This window comes from Mus musculus, chromosome 2, assembly GCF_000001635.26.
Source record: "Mus musculus strain C57BL/6J chromosome 2, GRCm38.p6 C57BL/6J".
Lineage (NCBI taxonomy): Eukaryota > Metazoa > Chordata > Mammalia > Rodentia > Muridae > Mus > Mus musculus.
The window spans coordinates 105,776,738-105,795,167 of NC_000068.7; the positions used below are offsets into that span (position 1 = coordinate 105,776,738).

The 18,430-nt window shown below is 35.1% G+C and overlaps 1 protein-coding gene across 1 annotated transcript in view, besides 9 other annotated features; it reads right to left on the bottom strand.

The window, feature by feature from the left end:
* Elp4 (elongator acetyltransferase complex subunit 4) overlaps window positions 1-18,430 on the bottom strand; it is a 207,245-nt gene that overhangs the window by 79,418 nt on the left and 109,397 nt on the right. Inside the window, exons 8-9 of the mRNA NM_023876.4 lie at window positions 17,780-17,888; window positions 15,479-15,585 (exon numbers count right to left, since the gene is read on the bottom strand). Coding sequence (NP_076365.2) covers window positions 15,479-15,585; window positions 17,780-17,888 — 216 coding nt within the window. The remainder of the gene's footprint in view (window positions 1-15,478; window positions 15,586-17,779; window positions 17,889-18,430) is intronic.
* Window positions 1,706-3,006: a DNAseI hypersensitive site, noted in NCBI's record as "HS129.8 and SIMO; MV+ lens cells; the nucleotide coordinates are approximate for this feature". NCBI's record gives the evidence for it as "EXISTENCE:in vivo cleavage assay evidence [ECO:0001075][PMID:22220192]".
* Window positions 1,706-18,430: part of a biological region, named in NCBI's record as "Pax6 downstream regulatory region", that runs on past the window's edge.
* Window positions 2,493-3,301: an enhancer, noted in NCBI's record as "SIMO cis-element". NCBI's record gives its function as "enhancer in lens, retina, diencephalon, and hindbrain" and the evidence as "EXISTENCE:transgenic organism evidence [ECO:0001131][PMID:24290376]".
* Window positions 2,692-2,984: a conserved region, noted in NCBI's record as "conserved region; SIMO enhancer core sequence". NCBI's record gives the evidence for it as "COORDINATES:sequence alignment evidence [ECO:0000200][PMID:24290376]".
* Window positions 2,720-2,738: a protein binding site. NCBI's record gives its function as "promotes expression of Pax6 in lens and retina" and the evidence as "EXISTENCE:protein binding evidence [ECO:0000024][PMID:24290376]".
* Window positions 2,754-2,832: a protein binding site, noted in NCBI's record as "SIX3 binding region". NCBI's record gives the evidence for it as "EXISTENCE:protein binding evidence [ECO:0000024][PMID:17066077]".
* Window positions 6,206-7,206: a DNAseI hypersensitive site, noted in NCBI's record as "HS1; MV+ lens cells; the nucleotide coordinates are approximate for this feature". NCBI's record gives the evidence for it as "EXISTENCE:in vivo cleavage assay evidence [ECO:0001075][PMID:22220192]".
* Window positions 10,106-10,706: a DNAseI hypersensitive site, noted in NCBI's record as "HS2; MV+ lens cells; the nucleotide coordinates are approximate for this feature". NCBI's record gives the evidence for it as "EXISTENCE:in vivo cleavage assay evidence [ECO:0001075][PMID:22220192]".
* Window positions 10,906-11,506: a DNAseI hypersensitive site, noted in NCBI's record as "HS3; MV+ lens cells; the nucleotide coordinates are approximate for this feature". NCBI's record gives the evidence for it as "EXISTENCE:in vivo cleavage assay evidence [ECO:0001075][PMID:22220192]".

An 18,430-nucleotide genomic window follows, 5' to 3' on the forward strand; every position in this document is an offset into this window, starting at 1 on the left:
CAAGCTGGTACAACCAGTCTGGAAATCAGTCTGGCGATTTCTCCGAAAATTGGACATGGTATTATTACCTGAGGACCCAGCTATACCACTCTTGGGCATATATCCAAAAGATGTTCCAACAAGGACAAATGTTCCACTATATTTATAGTAGTCTTATTTATAATAGCCAGAAGGTGGAAAGAACCCAGATGTCCTTCAACAGAGGTATGGATACAGAAAATGTGGTACATTTACATAATGGAGTACTACTCAGCTATTAAAAACATTGAATTCATGGAATTCTTAGGCAAATGGATGGAAATATAACTCTTAGGGAATAAATAATTTTAATTAAAGGTAAAGGGTTAGTGGGGAGATGGCTCAGTGGCGAAAGTGCTTGGCATGCATGATGCCTTGGGTTTGATCCCTGGGACCCACATAAAAAGCCAGGCATGGCAGCATATATGGATTAATCCCTGTGCTGGGAAGGTGGAGACAGGCTCTCTGGGGCTTGCTGGCCAGCCAGTGTTTCTCTGAATCAGTGGGCTTCAGATTCAGTGAGAGACTGTCTCAAAATTCAGGTGGAGAGGATAAGAGAAAGCTAACTGATGTTGATCGCCGACCTGAAAATGCACACACATGAACTAAGGGAAAGCAGTAATAAAGTGACTTGAGTGCCCGCTCTGACGACCCAGGAGAACTAACTCAGAGACAACCTGTCAGGCCATCTGAATTTCAATCTTCAAATATGGAGGACAATTCAAAATATAGTTTATTAAAATAGGTTTATATATATTTTGCCTGCATCTATTTATATGTGTACCATACGTGTGTCTGGTGACCATGAGTTCAGAAGTGGGAAGGCATTGAAGCCCGAGTAACTGGAATTACATGCAGTTGAAAAGCCACCATGTGGGTAAACTGAAATGGGTCTTCTAAAAGAGCAATAAATATTCTTAACTGCTGAGCAATCTCCCTAGCCCGGATTCTATTTTATACATGGTCTTATCTCTACATGGTTTACAAATGAATAGTTTTAATATTTAAATACCTTTATTTAACCTCAATTTTCCACTCAAGATGTGTACATTGGATCCAGACTTCATTTACCAATAGTGGGAAAAAAGGGTAACTAAATCTACGGATGAAATCATAAAATGTTGTTTGCTTGTATACCATTTATTATTTTTAAAACTGTTTTCAAATCATTAATGATTTTGAAACTTGTTTTGAAAAACACTTTTAAGTTAGAAATGAGACAAAATTTTGTGAGAAATTGTTTCCACAATATGAAAGTACTGAAAACCAGTTATGGTAGTGCTTTTCTGTAATCCCAGCCCGGGGGAGTTGGGGCAGAACGGTCACCATGGGTTTCAGGCAAATCTGAGATACATAGTGAGATTATGTCTCAAAACCACCAAAAATCAGCCAAGCAACAAAACAGAAAGAACAACCTTGGGAAGTTCAAGAAACAGTAAAATCTTGTAACTACTAATAGGGAACCAGTGAGTGATACTTGGTAATTAGGAGATATGAAGTGGACATTTTAGGAAACATGAATATTGTAAACAATGAATCTAGCTTCCAAGTTCACAGTGAAACTTCTACAACAGTATTTGTAATGGCTGAAAGTATTACCCGCCCATTCCTTTATTAAAAAGTTGAATAATACGGGAATAATGCTATTAAGACTTAGGCAAAGTAGATTGTGGGAGAGCACTTCCACAGCATGTGTGAGGCCCTAGATTGATTCCTGTGTCATTAACAAAACAAACAAAAAATTGAAATAAATACAGAGGGAGGGGAGAGGGAGACCATAATTACATGCAGGGATAGCTGAAGTCCTGAGCCACAAATCGAAGGATGTTCCCCAGCATATGGAGTAGTCTTCATGTTCTCCCAGGGACAGTCAGCAACTATGTTCACCTCAGGATCATCAAGATGAGGTAAACTGTCAAGTATGATTTCAGTCATAGGGAGGTCTGCTTGGGATACATCAGTATTATGCAATCACGATAGATAGTTTATTACAGCACCAAACTGCCACTTGGGAAATCTTGAACTCAAACAAAAGCTCAGTTATTATTACTGTCAAAAGGTACACAGAGACAAAATTTGGTTGGCAGTAAGAAAGATGAATCAAAGAGGAAAAAAAACCCATCTAATTTGTATAATCAAAATAACAAATATTTTGTCGTTGGTAACTACTTTTAAGTTTCAGCAAAGTTATATGCTATTATCTCTATTATCATTATACTTAAAAATATTATCACTGATAATACTTAAAATGTTTCTATACAGCAATGTATTTGTAGAGACACAACTTAGAATCACATATACTTTCTTACTCAAAATCTTTATTTTCAACATGATTCAGAGTAAAGAATCTTTTATATATAGGAATAAGTAGTAACATTGAAAACATTGGACCATTTTATGTTTTTCCTTTAGCTAAATAGTCAAAAAAAAACTTTAAAAGAGAAGACTTAGTTTTCTGGAAATATTTAAACATGCTAAAATCATGTACAGTCTGATGACTTTTACAGAAAATAAAAGCATGAACTTAAAATATAAACTGATGTAACGAATCCCAGAAATTCCTCAGATATCTTGTAAGCACTGGAACAATGTATACTTATAAATGATACAACACATTATTCTATTAGCAAACATAAACTTTACTATCTTTAAATCAGCCCCCACCCATACTCTCAAAAGGAATGTCGTCGAGCGTCAGTGCCTGAAGTGATACGCTCTGACAAATCTAACAGCTCTCTCTGTGTCATTCCTAATGCACTTGTCACTCAGCATTATCCATCCTCATTAATGACAATGGGAAAGTTTATCTTGGGAACACGTTTTAAATCATCTACTCTTTACAATGGGACCATGAAATCTCTTACAAAACATGAGGCGGGAACTACTCTGACAACAAAACCCCTTCCTGGCAGCTTTATTCTTAATTCCTGTTCAAGGAGTAATCTGTTTATTATAAAATCATACAGAACAATATATTAAACAGAATTTGAAACAAGAATAGCTAGTGTGATTTTCAAGCTTACAAGTATTTTTACAACATTTTTATTAAGCTGAAAACACTGTTGAGCCTTTTTGTGTGGTTTCATGCAATCATTTTTTTTTCTATTCTACATTATATCAACCTTTGAAAAGGGGTTTTGCTTTGCCCAATTTTAAAATAAACTAATGACCTAGCTCTTATATATATTAAAATGCAATAATTTGCATTACCTTAAAAGCAATTTACTTAGAAACAAAATATATCCTATTTAAAAATGTCTGAAAAAGTGCTGAAATACTCAAGTTTACCTAGTTATAACATAAAAATAACCTAATTACTACCAATATTACTTTTAGCACAACAATGACTACATTTTAAGCCGGAATATGATGTTTTAATGTTTTAAGAAATCTCTACAGTAAAAAAAAAAAAAAAGAGAGAAACAAAGTTAAACTTCTGGATGCACAGAACCTGCTGTTTTAATTTGACTGTTAATTCCAGACACGTGTGACTTTTGTATTACTGTTGATAAAATAAATGCTTCTGGGAAACATGTCCTTCAGCCTCTTAATATTCTGGTATTGGAAGTTTAATGCTGCATTTTGTTTCACTCACTGGACAGTAAAGTCAGACTAAATACTGTATAATAAAAACTTTAAAAACATTGCATTCAGTATTGACTTTTATCATTTTCAATCACTTAAAGGCATCTATATGATGTATGCTAATAGCACTGGATATTAATAGTTCATATTAATATTTAAATTTCATTAGCCTATAATTTATAAAAAACATTTTAACTTTAGAATTTAAAATGGTTGATATTTTAAGTTAATGTTTTAAAGAGTTCATTTAAAGAATGTGCTAACATTAAACAGACTTCATGGCTAAAATTCTTGCTTAGTATATAATAAACACTATCATAAATATTTATTTATTTAATATAAATTATATGTAATATATAATATAAATTATAGATGATAATAAATACTATAAAATGTTTTGATACATGAGGATTAATAAAATAACTATAATCTAAGGTCTTCTGAAAGTAATAGTTGTTCTTCATATATTAGGTATTTGTTGTGAATCTAGGAATACTGCCTAAAAAATAACATTTTATGTATAGCTTTAGAGAGCAAGTTTAGCCTAATGGGTAGAAGTCTGCCCCAGCATCTGAGTGATCTGGGAGAAGCCGTTCTCTAAGCCTCTAAGACAGTGAACACCACAGACCACACAGAACACATCACACACACACACACACACACACACACACACACACACACACACACACACACACACACACACACACACACACAGAGCAAGCTGGCTTTGAGCATCTCACACACACACAGAGCAAGCTGGCTTTGAGCATCTCAGCTCTCCTATAGTTCCAACCTTTTATGAAATTTAACATTTTCACAAAAAGTAGTGCAGCTTGAGAAAGGCTAAGTATTTTCAAAAAGAGACTATTGATTTTACAAGTACAAATTCCACATAGAAGGACTGGACATTCACTGTTTTTCAAATAGAGATGAATTTAAAGATTATAAATCATATTCTTCAGCTATCAATTCTTTCAGTGAAATTGGTTTAAAACATTAACACTGAGATTCTTCACTATAATAACTTTTCTGACAATAATCAGAAAGTAAATGATTTTGGCCTGGGAAAACACAAATTTCAATTTAGTCATACAGGTCAAAGGAAGCATGGCAAAACTAATTGTCCTCATATCATCCAGTAGAGTTTACTCAGACAATAGCAGGGTTGGAATTGGACCATGGGTCATACCTGCAATAAGGGCAAAAGTGGTTTTTTACCGCTTCCCTTCCACTGTACACAGGGCCAAGCATAAGAAACCTTCAAGTAAATGGGAATGTTATAATCATGGAACACTAAAGTAAAGCTGAGCAGAAATATGAAGGAATATACAGATTATATTTTCCAAATACCTTTATATAAGTGTTAGTTTAAAAATATCAAATTAGCTATTGAATCAAGTTGCTATGAATTGTTATAATAATAACATAAGTGGAAATACTTGTCTTCATTTAAATTTTTATACAGATCAGGATGGTTTCCTAAGGGGACTCATAGGTAGCCAAACTAAAGCAATGCTTTAAAATTGGGCTGTCTCATGTGCACCAACAGTCAACAGGATGATTCTTTGATATATAGTTAGATTCTCATGTTATGGAAGTAATATGAGTTCCTTTATCATAAAAGCATAGGATAACTGTACAATATTTAATATGTTGTATTCTAATACCATTTTATACAATCATCTCATACTGTAAGTCACAAGTTCTACACATCTCTGTATTTTTCCTTTTATACACCAGAAAAGGAATGAATTAGAAATGATTCCTATTTGGTTTTACAATATAGACTAAACCCAGCAGCTTGCAATAGGAACTAGATTGGAAATTCACAACTAACCTTTGTGAATTTGAAAATTTCATTATTAAACCTCTTTTTTTCTTTCCAAGGAAAGTGTTCTGGTACATTAAAGCCTCCCACAGAGTCTGTAAAGCTGAAATTGCTGTAGAGAAAAGTGTCAGGAGGGCATTTACTCACCATCTATACAGTCAGTATTGACTAAGCGCCAATACAATTAGTACTGAACCAGGAAGAGGTGGTGAAACGATGAATCAGACATAGCTAAGTTTGCAGCATTATTATAGCCCTAAAGATTCCTATGTTCTCAAAGCTTTAACAGGATAAAAGGGACCGTAGAGATACATGCTTTCACGACACTGAAGTGTGGCAGCAAAGGCAGAACACTGCAGAGTGGAAACCAAGGCCAGGTAACAAGCAGAGAAGAGAAATATAGCTATGGTCACCTTATGAGCAGCATCAGAATTTTTATAGATTAAAGGTCTATATGGACTAAAAGGATATTTTGTTATTATATATTTGACTTTTAAGTCCAAAACTATGGGAAATTGCTTTATTTGTTTTGTTTGTTATGTATCCCTATGTAACTCAGGCCAGTCTCAAATTCACTCCTCTTGTCTCAGCTTTCTGAGTTACATATGTATTAGAATACATGTGTATGCCATAATGTTTGGCTTGTAAATTAATTTTTCTTAACCTACAAGATTTTGTTTGGTATGAGTTAGAAATTTAATCTTTTAAAGCCATGTTGTTTCTTGTTATTATGCTATGTGCACGGGTGCTTGCCTGTGTGTGTGCCCATGCATCATGTGCGTGCTTGGTGCTTATGGAGGCCAGCCAGGTGTCATATCCCCTGGAACTAGTTACAGACTCTCGTCAACTGCTATGCAGGTGCTGAGAATGCAACATGGAACGTCAGAAAGAGCAGCCAGAGCACTTAAATCCTGAGCCCTCTCTTCAGCCCCTTAGGGTTGGGTTTGATAGCACAGTCATGCCTTCCCGAGTCCCTCATTTCCTCAAATTAAGCATGGGTGGTTGCCATTCATCTGAGTGTCCAGATACAGGGTTAGGTCCTATGTTAACTAGGTAAGCACACTATCAGTGACCTAAATTTCCATTCTCTCAAGTTTAATTTTATTGAAACTAAAAATGACTTTACCTCATAAATACCTTTCATATGTAAAATCTAAGTATGTTCAAATTGTTACAAAAATATATCATTAGTTTTACTTTTACTCTTAAGTATTAATTTATTAAAATGTCAGATTGTGGACTTCATAATTATAGATTACTACAATAAATATACAACTGACTTTTACCTGCATGAGTAGTCTTCATTATGAAGTTTATTTATATTTTGAACTCACAGAGATATGACTACCTCCTGAGTGATGGAATTGAAGGTGTCCCCACTATGCCTGGCTAATATCATGTTTTCTTAGTGAAGCAATTTCTTCGTATTTTTCAATCACCTAAATTATTTTGTAATATTAATTAATCACAGATTAATATTTTGCTATCATAGAATTTATTGCTTAGTTTTCCTTAAAGGTTGTACTCAAGTAACCTCAAGAAATATTTGTAAGAGAGTAGCTTTAAATAAGCAGTTAAATTTTCATTAGGACTTTGTTTCTAATCTTGATAGGTGAGGTTAAAAATTGGTGATCTGGAAAACGGAATTTGGTAAGACCTAATTAATTCAAAAGTTACATATGCTTTAATTACCTCTCAGAATAATGTTTGATGCTATGAATATAACATTTAAAAATAATTTAGAAAAACATAAAATACAAAAACATAGTAACTATGAGCAGATTACTATTTTTAAAGTAACTTGGAAACACCTTTTTAGAAGCATGTATTTGATGCATTTATTCTAGCACCACAGTCACTTGCTGTCTCAGCCTCATAGGAACCTTGCACATGCACTAGTGTACAAGCACATCTTGCTGTAAAAAGATAGAAGATATGGTGAGTTATACAACCTTCCCCAAGTCAGTCTCCTGTGGCTATTCGTGTTAAATCTTGATCTTCTGGCTCCTTGTGCGCAATTCCACAAGAAAGCACGCTATCATTGAACTAAATTTCCATCCTCTGACATTTAATTTTATTGAAACTAAAAACAACTTTACCTCATAAATATCTCTCATATGTAAAATTTAAGTATAAGTTAAATTATATGTTATATGTTAAGTATGTTATAAGGTTTAGGAACTCTGTTAATTTTTATTTATTACAGCAAAACCCACCACCACTACCACCATCACAAAACAAGTCTTGTTAAGTGTTTTTTGCTTCTGGGACAAATACAAGTGTTTCACAGTGGTTTTTTATTCTTTTATTTTTTATTAAATAGATCTGTAACTATCATGCTCCACTGTTTTACCAGTGAGTAAATGTATAGTTCAGAGAGTTTAAGCAACTTATCTTGTCCAAAGTCAGAAAGGCCAAAAGTACCAGCAGGGACAGATCAACCTGTCTCTTATTCCAAAGACTGATCCCTTAACTATGGTTTGCTGTGTCCCAACTGGTACAGTATAATTCTTTGGAAGAATGTATTTTTCAATGTAATAATCAGTCACTCCATAGCTCTAGCACATAGTCAGAAAGCATGTCAAAGAATTCTCCAACATGAAATGTACTTTAAAAACCCATCATGAGAACACACTTGTGTTAACATTTAAGTTAAAATTAGTTTCTCCATAGCAATCACTTCTAATGGTTTTATGAAGGCATTATGAAATTATGTTACATTGCTCTTGATTGTTTTATATATAATTATATGCATAATTGGGGTAAAAATACTGTTACTTCCTTTTTATTTTTTGTGGTATCGGATGCATATTTTATTATGGAAAATATTCCTTGAAACACTTTTTTTCTTTTCTTTTTTTAAAAATTTTTAATATTTTTTTATTACGTATTTTTCTTTTGTTTTTCAAGACAGGGTTTCTCTGGCTGTCCTGGAACTCACTCTGTAGACCAGGCTGGCCTCGAACTCAGAAACCCGCCTGCCTCTGCCTCCCAAGTGCTGGGATTAAAGGCAAAACACTATTTTTTAAGTATGCTAATTTCTCAATTCTCCATTTTTGTATTCTATATATAATTCCCTATATTAATCACTATTTTGATGTAATTAAAAGGTATTTCAAATTTAATTACTTGTATTGTATTGAAGTTCTGTGTTTGATGCTTTAATACTGTATTATATTAAAGTTCTATAGTTGATGCTGAAAAGATAACATATAAAATAATTTAGAAAAATCATAAGTTATAAAGATATTTTAACTAATTAGGAGCAAATTAGTCATAATTAGCCAAATTCCTAAGCCTGATAGCTTTTCAGTATAATTTCACAAAAGGAGCCAGAAGATCAAGATTTAACACGAATAGCCACAGGAGACTGACTTGGGCAAGGTTATATAACTCTCCACATCTTTTATCATATTATAGCAAGATGTGTACACTAGTGCATGTGCAAGATTCCTATGAGGCTGAGACAGCAAGTGACTATGGTGTTGTATGTAGAAACATCAACTATGCCTAGAATAATGCATCAAATACATGCTTCTACTGATAATTTAAAAATAGCAGTTAATATTTAACAAATATTTATAAAACTAATAAATACGCGTGCTGAAAATTTAGTTGTGAACAAGAATAATATGTACCTATTTCTGGGGAGCTAACGTTTTAGAGGTAAGCTAAGTAAACAAAGGAGCTGATAAGCATATAAGCATTATAGCAACATACCTGTCACACTGCAAATTAAAATAGTGTATGCGTTTGGAAATAATACTACATTTCCAATGGGCCAATGAATGTTTTCAAAGGAAGGGAACAAAATGGAACATCAGTATCCCCGCAGTCAAATGATGTGAAAAGGCCTTAAAAGGACTAGAAGGTTGAATATTTTAGACGTTTTCTGTGCAAGGGTACTGAGGGCAATGGCTAATTTAGGAAAGTTTGGGGACAAAGTATCCACAAAGTTCCCTGTGCCACAAACAAGCTTATGGAAACCATATTTATTAAGCATGATTGTCTGAGACACACTGGAGGACACACTAGTAGAATATATGATCTTGTGTTCTAGAAATTTAACAATACAACTTGGCAGGGAACTAGGCCAGGTGTGATTTGCCATCACTTGTTTTCTTTTTCTGTCTTTCTCTGACACATAAGTGACACACTGTGGGAGGAAGTGTTTCAGAGCTATTGTGTAAACGGAGTAAATTCTGCTACAGTTCTGCGAAGACTTCAAGAAATTCTTAAAGTACTGAAATATAACTTTATAACTTTTGTGGAACCAAGGCACAGGATGAACTTGCAGAAGTGTTCATGCCTACAAACTTTAGGAAGGAGGAGAAGAGAGTTTTGTCTCTTTGCAGCTTTCGACAACACTCTGATTAGCATGGTCTCAAAGTTGAGATAGCTAAACCACAAGCACTGGGGGATCTTCATGATTCATGACGGAAAGTGTTAATAGCTTTCAAATATTTGAATTTGGCTTTGTGAAATCACTAACAAGATCATGCTTAAATTTCTTGCCTAAAATATCATTATGAATAAATATAAGAAAAAGGCAAGAATCTGAGGGTGTAGCTCAGGGGCAGAGTGCTTTCTTAGCCTGTGCAAGGAAGGCTGTGGGTTTGATTCCTAGTATTCCTAAAAACAAGGTACAATATAAAACAATAGATTCTGGGCAGAATTTATAAAATAAAGAGCTTTATATAAAGTCATTACAATAAAGAAATTATAATAGGATATATAAATAAATATAAAGACATTAAAATAGGATTCGTTTGCTGTAATTATAAAGTCAATAGCCTCAGTATTGCTAACTATACAGAGACCTAAAGACATCCAACATGAACTGACTTTGCCTTGCCAATGAAGCAATGATGTTCTGCCAGCCAGACTTACAGGAAGCACGTGAATGGACACAAAAGCAAACAGGCTTCCTGCTGCCCGAGGGAGAGTCAGCAAGATGGCAGTTTCAATCATTTGGAATAATATTAAAGCTGCCTTAGGCTTTTCTCAGAATGGAAACATGTCACTATTACTGCAATACTTTAACAAATCAGAATGCAGAGGAATGAACACTTACACAATCCCATTCTACAAAGGGCACTTTACTCAACATCTAAATGGAAAACAATTATAAGGAAATTTCAGAAAAATTGTCAGTGAACATAAATGACTAAGGGAAAAATGTTTTCTTCCCTTACAACACACTTAATAGATTTTTAAAAAGCTTACCACTTAGAAACAATTTCCTTTTCCAGTCTCCTTAAGGAACTATTAATGTAAAGAAACTTAGACAAAGCACTAAGTGAAAAGTTTGGTATTCAAGCTGCCAGCAAGAAATATCCATCATTCCTCAACATAGCACCAGCTCACTGTAAGAGCTGATCAAAAGGACTAAGTTTTCACAACATTTATATAGGAAGTCAAAAAATACTTCAAATATTTCGGGAAATTATCTAATCAGTGTACTTTTAGCATATGTCTAATCATGTAGCCATCTTTGGTCAATCATCAAAAAATCAAAGGCAAACTGGCATGACTCAACTCTAACTTTAATACCGCATGATTGTGTCGTGTAAGCTTGTTTTGTGTGAGAGCTGCTGTGGTTTTAGCAGAGAGATTAACTACCGGACCTAAGCTGGCCTCCAAACCTTGCCCTGCTGATGCCTCTGGCTCTTTGAAGTCTGACCATCATACCTGGCAAGGCAACAGTGGGAACTAGGACAGTGTCAGATCTAATCAAATTGCTCGCTGCAGCATAGCTAACTACAGGCTTCACTAATTGGCCCAATTGAGGATTATACCTTTTGCTACAGATTCACGACAATAATTTAGTTAAATGATGTCCCCCTCCCTTATCTCTTCTAATTAAGATTCCAAAGTTGGAAGAAATAGGATTAGACAGAGTCTCACAACTGTGTTCCCCTTAAAGTGGTATGCACTTTTGATAGGTTCACTATGGCAATGTAAAATATATGTAGTAAGAATTAAACCAACTTCTAGAGATTCTAAGAGTCTGTGACGTTGCTGTTTGCCTAGATGACTAAGAAATTAAAGTGAAAATATTAGTATAGTACATTTAAAATATGAACATATAAAAATTACTACTCTTGTAGAATGTTAATTTTTCTGTGTGTGAGAGTGGGCATGCACTTACAGTTATATTCACCTTGTGTGTACATGTGGAGGCCAGATGGTAACACTAGGCAATCTCCTCTATTGCTTTGCTGCCTTATGTTTTGAGATAGGGTCTCTCAAAGAACTTGGAGATCACTCTTTTGGCTACACTAGTTGGCCAGTGAGCCTCAGGGATCCGTCTGTCTCTACCCTCCCAGTGTTGGGGTTACAGGCATGCATGGCCACATCTGGGTTTTATGTGTCTGGGGACCAGATTCAGGTCCTCATGCATATGCAGCAAGCACCCTATCCACTGGACCATCACTTGTCTTAGGTTTATTTTTGAAAAGTGATTTCATTCAGATGAATAGGAACTTATATTCAATATTTTAGCTTTGTTATTGGCAGCATACTTATGAAAACAAGCTATACAGTAACCAGTATTTATCAAGGACATTGTCAGAAAAATTAGATTATATGGCCCATGATACTAACACTTACTGGGATTTAGAATTATTTCAGTGACATCATTGTGAATCGATAGGCTAGTTTCCTTCTCTCTCTTTATCTTTGGGCATACTAAACATACTTCACTCCTCTACTTATCATTAAAAACTGGAATGGCCACAGAAAATAAATATAGAGAAGTAAATCTAGACCTGATGATACCGTGCAATAATCTTAACTGTTAATATTAGCATAGTGGCTATTAGCCTATGGGGCTTTATACTTTGCAAAATATAAATACTTTAGATAATTCTATGAAGCAACATCAAGCTATACTGTCATATTATCATGAAGCTAATTTACAGCAATAACACGTGGAATTTTGGTGTTAATAGTTAAGAATGAATCTATTCAGTAAATACACCAAGAAGAGCTAGTTTATAATAACAGGCTGGTCAAGTATTTTGTGAGAGAAAAAAGGCCTTGGTGGCCGTGGAGTTATTGAGGTCTCATCACAAGGCATTCTTGAACAAGCTCAATTCGCTTTGGCAGTCTATGGTATTAATATTTACCTTATAAGACCCAAATATACTAATTATTATGTTTGGACCAGTTCAAACTTCCATAATTGTTCTTCATCTATTTGCTGAACATTAGTAGTTATAGGATGTACTTTTTGTGAATTTCAGCACAACTCAATTGTCATACTTCCCAACTTGAACCTGCGAAGCTTAGAGGTGAAAAACTGCCCCACAAGGAAGCAATTCTTTGTAATAATTTTATAGATGCTGCAGCTAATGTAATAATGTATCATCACTTGTTTCTACACTACCAAATTTAACAAAGTCACACTTCAAATCCTAAAATCTATGTCTTACCAATGCATTATAGTTATAACAAGTTTAGTTAATGATAATACCAACAGTATTAAAGAAAAACAAATTGCCCCACAGAGAGATCCTAAGTTCAGCAAGTCAATTCAGCTCAGTGCTGAGGCCAGCACAAAGTTCCAGATGCCAGAGAGCGGAGCTTGTGTGGTTGGTACATACATATGTAGGGCTTCAGGGTCAGCCCTGCAGACTGAGCTCTGCTGTGTTTTTCATAAGGGGGAGTATATGCAGCTTTACAGTTATAGGAAACTGTAATGATCTATTGTGATAAAAGTTTTCTTCTAAATCAGAAGTACTTGAATGAATGTCAATATGTGCTCTAAGAAGGAGAAAACACTCTTCTGTCTTTGAGTCACTCCAAGTTGGCAAGTACTGCAGTTGCTTCAGCTGTCATACAAAGGCCAATGGCTAAGTAGGCTTTAATAGCACCCCTCCCTCCTCTGCTTTCTGCCTCCATCTAGCCCTGATTTGTGACTCATGTAACTGTAGGTACACCCCAATAAGTCTGCCTGTGTGGAGACAGAACTTATGCCTTATCCACTGAGCCAGGCTTTGCTTCTGGCAATAACACACAGATTCAATGCCCAAGATACTACCACTTCAGACTTTTCAGAGGAGTATAGCTTGCATTTTATTTTTTTCAAAAAGTCAGATTAATGTACTTCTATTACTTTTGTCATTAAAAATGGCTTTTACCCTGAATTTTAACTTTACGAACCCCTCAAATCCTTCCTGATTAGAACCAAATGATACAGGGACTGATTGACTGTACTCGATATTGCCTTCTTTAAAAAGGTGACTTTATTTTTGTCTTGTTTTCAAATACTCCTTCCAAACCACAAGGTGACAGTTATGATTCTTTTAGTTTGTGTGATAACAAGAAGCCTGTGTGGCTAAATGGCATTTTCTATTAGACCTATTGCTATTGAAGGGAGTGGTCTCACTTGACATTACGCAGGTCATTTTTATGCTTGCCAGGAGACACTGAGCAAGGTCATAAACAGGATGCACATGATCATTCTACTTTGGGCATAGGAACTTTTCTACTGAGGAATTCTTGCTTAATTTGCATATAATAAAAATGATATCATAGACTTGGTTTTAAAAATATTGGGGATGTTGGAAGAATAACCATGTAGAGGGAAAATTTTATATTTGAAAAATAAATTCAACTTAAAAAATGGAAGCATACTTTTGCCAGACAATAAGCTAAAACCTAAACTTTCTAGAGGGTAAGTCACTCAGTATTTCATCAGAAAAGCTGAGACAATGCTGACACAATTACAGTCTTAGGCCCCACTTCTATGGCATCTTTTGAGAAGTAAAGCAAATTAGCTCAAGAATCACTATTTCTACACACTTCTCTTTGGGTTTTAAGTGGCTTTTGAAGGGAGTATTCCCCAGATGAGGAACTTCTAACACTCCTGCAGAGATGACCTGCCTGAAGAACTGGCTGCCTGATTAACTATTAACTGCCCTCAATAGGATTAGATAATTAAGGACATTGATGACCATTAATTAGGAGGAGGGCACATTAATTTGTCACAGGATAGGACCCTTATGATGATTTATAGGTTAGTGCTACTTGTAAACGTGAAGGGACAGAGAAAGAGAGAGAGCCATTAAGTTACCTTATCAAGTGGCCAGCTTAAAGAGGGCAGAGGGTCAGAGAAGGGCCAAAGTGGTCACTTTAAGGGTGAAGTCCCAAACACCAAAGCAGTGCCAAGCCACATTGATGATCGTTTGGTGATGAAGTTAAAAATATGCTAATTTATTGGTAGTAATTCTCCCTTTTTATGGTTTCAAGCAGTTAAGACAAGTGGCCTGCTTAAGAGCTTTTCATTTGAAAAGAGATTAAACAAAATGGTTTGTCAAGGCAGTTTGGCTGTTTTATGTCTTTGTTTTTTAAAAAAAAATTGCAGCAACTATACTGATAAGTATCACACCACCCAAAGCTATCTCTCTGAACATTTAATTCATTAATAAATATATCAACTCTAATTGCTTAATAGTTCCATGTTCATTTGCTCTTTAGCAAGATTGAGCTGAAATAATTCTTTTGTATTGCTTTCTGTCATCCTGCTTGCAGAAAGGTCACAAAAATACACATGTAGAAAATTTACTTACAGCCACTAGTATATAGCTCATACCTTGCTTAATACAACATTTTAAAAATTAAATGAATTTTCCTGATATTAAAAACCAAAACAAACCAAATAAAACAAACAAAGAAACCTTTATGAGGTAGGGATAAACTTGCTATCCATACACAGTTGTGGGTAGCATTCATATTCCACATGCAGTAAGCCCAGCTCATTAACATTTAATTAAATGCTTTTGAAAGCCTTGGAGATCCATGTCGTATTTATCATTTGAGTTTGGAGCTTATTTTTAATAGCTATTAAAGATTCTTTTTTTGTTCTACCTGAATAAAAATACATGACTAGAATGAGGAAAATATAACAAAAATTAGTCTGTTATAACAAAAGTACTTAATTTGTAGCCTGAAATATATTTAGATGTTTTATTACAGTGAAAATCAGGCATAAGGGGACCATTTACTTTAAAACAGTAAACAAAAACATAAAAAGTCTCTTACCTCAATGGTGAACAGCTTCCTTTTTAACTTAAAAGCTAAGTCTTTGACATCCGATTCATCACAAGTCAAGTTATTAAGCCGAGGAATCTTCCGTATATGGATCAAACCTCGTGGAAAGGAAATGAAAAGAGAAAGCCTTAAGTACTGTCATCAGAGGCAGAAATTAAGGAGTCTTACAGCAGAATCTGTACATTTACACACAAGCATCCTCCCTTTAAAAGTGGAGCTGACTACCAGGAGCAGTGGAGCAAATGGCGTGATTATACTCAAGTAATCAAGCAGAATAAGATAAACAGAAATCTTTGAGCGAGGAAAACTAATTGCATTTTGGTACAGGAGTACAGATGTAAAGAGGGACCTTAATACTTGTCAAAACTACAGCCGGTCTGCGTGGGATTTTCTTTCGTATTTACAGTAAGCAAATATGGCTATCACCTTGCATGCTGCCCAAAGCACCACTCAACAATCTTTATTTTATTAAATGCACCAGTAAGCAGCCAGCAAAACAAGGCTTTCGGGTTATTGATAACCTGCAAAACACCAATAAAAAGTATTTCATTTTGTGCACTGACCAAACTGTTGAAGAAAAGTACATTTCAGCATGGTCTAGATCAAACCTTAGTCTGCACGCCATCCGGAAACCCTGATTTTTATGGCACGTTAGGCCCTTATGTGGCCATTAGAAGCTCTGCGGCAGTGCTAGGTAAACCGTGAGCTCTGGGCCTCATCAGCAAAAACACTTGCTAATCTTTACTGACAAGGCACTGGATGGCTTTTGTGTAGTTTCTGACTAAACCAGGGGTCAGTTCCCACAGATGAAGACATGGAAGGTTCTTCAGCATATCTTTTTGCCTGACTCAGCTCATATTTAAGAACACCATGTCAGCGATACTGATCCTTGAACATGGGATAAGAGACACCAAATGTCAGACTGGAGTAGACAGACCTTATTACAGAACGGCTTGCCTCTGTCTGTGTGTGTGTGCGCGCTAATATCTGCATGAATTCAGATTTAGAGAATGCTACAAACATTTTCTTCCAAGTAATTCATCAAAATAAATATGCTTACATTTCAAATACAATATGGTAATAAATTATTTGAAAATTCCAGAGAATGCATTTTGATCATATTTACCACCTACTTCTCATTAATAGCTCATAACAATTAAACATCTCATACATACTTATTTAGTAAATAAAGTATGTTTAACAGGAATAAGGACAACACATTTCTCATTTTTCCCTCATGGTACATGTACTGGTCAGGTAATTATTAAGATAGGAGTCCTTATAAAACTCATTAATTATTTTATTCTCAGGTTTTTCTTATTATAAGAAAGTTTACAAATATAATTATTCATTACACATGAGGAAAAATTTACTCATTCAGAGATTTCAGAATCTCTGTTTCAGAATGACAGTTCAACTTTTGAAATGTTTTAAGCAAATTATATTTAGAATATAAAACAATTTCAGTAAGTTTATATATGAACACTTATAAATGATAATATAACTTATAATGCACAAGGCAGGAGGTTCAATCTCCACCATCAAAACCAAACCAAACCAACCAAACCAAACCAAACCAAACCAACCCAACCCAACCCAACCCAACCCAACCCAACCAAACCCAACCAAACCAAACCAAACCAAACCAAACCAAACCAAACTAAACCAAACCAAACCAAACCAAAACTGCAATGTAGTAAAATGTTCAATCAACTTTTCTGAGTTTAGGCATGTCAGGGTGACAAGGTAATATGTACCCCCCATTTAAAGTGCTAGTGCTGGGGACTGAACCTACATCAGTGTGCATATTGGGAAAAGGCTCTACCAGTAAGCTACATCTCAGACTGGGATGTACCATACCGCATAGCTAGCTCTGTAAACTATAAACCTGTATATATCACAGGAATGCTGGTACACTGTTACAATGTGAGTATTTGTTATTCAAAATGCAGAGGTAGTTTATATTGTGCATCAGAGGTAGTTTATATTGTGCATCTTAAAATTAGGGACATTTATAAATATACTTATTTCAAACATGGCTGATTTCATATAAACCTTAAGCCACTGGCACAACAATACTTCAGATCCTGGGTTTGACTAATTTCAGTTATAACCTGCAATCTTAGTTTGATAAATAGCTTAAATAGAAAATTAACCAGGAGGGAAAAATGTTAACAATGGAATAAAATAAACACCATGTTTAGCAGATGTTGTAATGAGAGCAGAAGGATGCTTTCGGGTATGTGAGGAGCACTCAGGACATGTGCTTTTCATGACAGAGATGATACTTACCATGATAATCCTTATACAATGGGTTAGTCTCTCTCTCTGAACCAATAAAGGATTCCAGACCAACTACTGTATCTGACAAATTTCTCACACGAGTAGTAATTGATTTATTCTGAAAAACATGGAAATGGAATACTCATGTTATAATTAATTACAAAATAAAACATTTACACAATGCTACTATACCATCTTACAAATCTTAGTGGAGGTAAGAAACATTAATAAATAAAAGTTAAATGTACTACAGTCTGAAAAACAGATGAAATAGTCTCCTAGTTGAGTGATTTGAGCTACATGAGTATTCTATGTGAGTTTGAAGAGTTGAAGGCAAGGCAAACCTTCATAGGAAACATTAAGTATTGTTCCTTTGGCCTAATGCAGGGGCTACACTTTGCTTTTCTCATTACTTTGCTCCTGTATACTGGAGAACTTGGCAGACAATAGGGCTGAGAAAGATAGACAGCACATGGCAAGCATGGTGAGAGGCTCACTGCTGCCCATCAGCTTGATTGGATCTCAGTCCAATAACACCTCAGGTCCGGCGACATATTCAAAACATGGGACGGTCCAGGTAAGGGGATGTAAAGTGGCTAGTTCTGGAGTCTCCTGTGGTCCTTTCCAGATGCTGCCATCTGGCTCTAGAGTAACAACAAA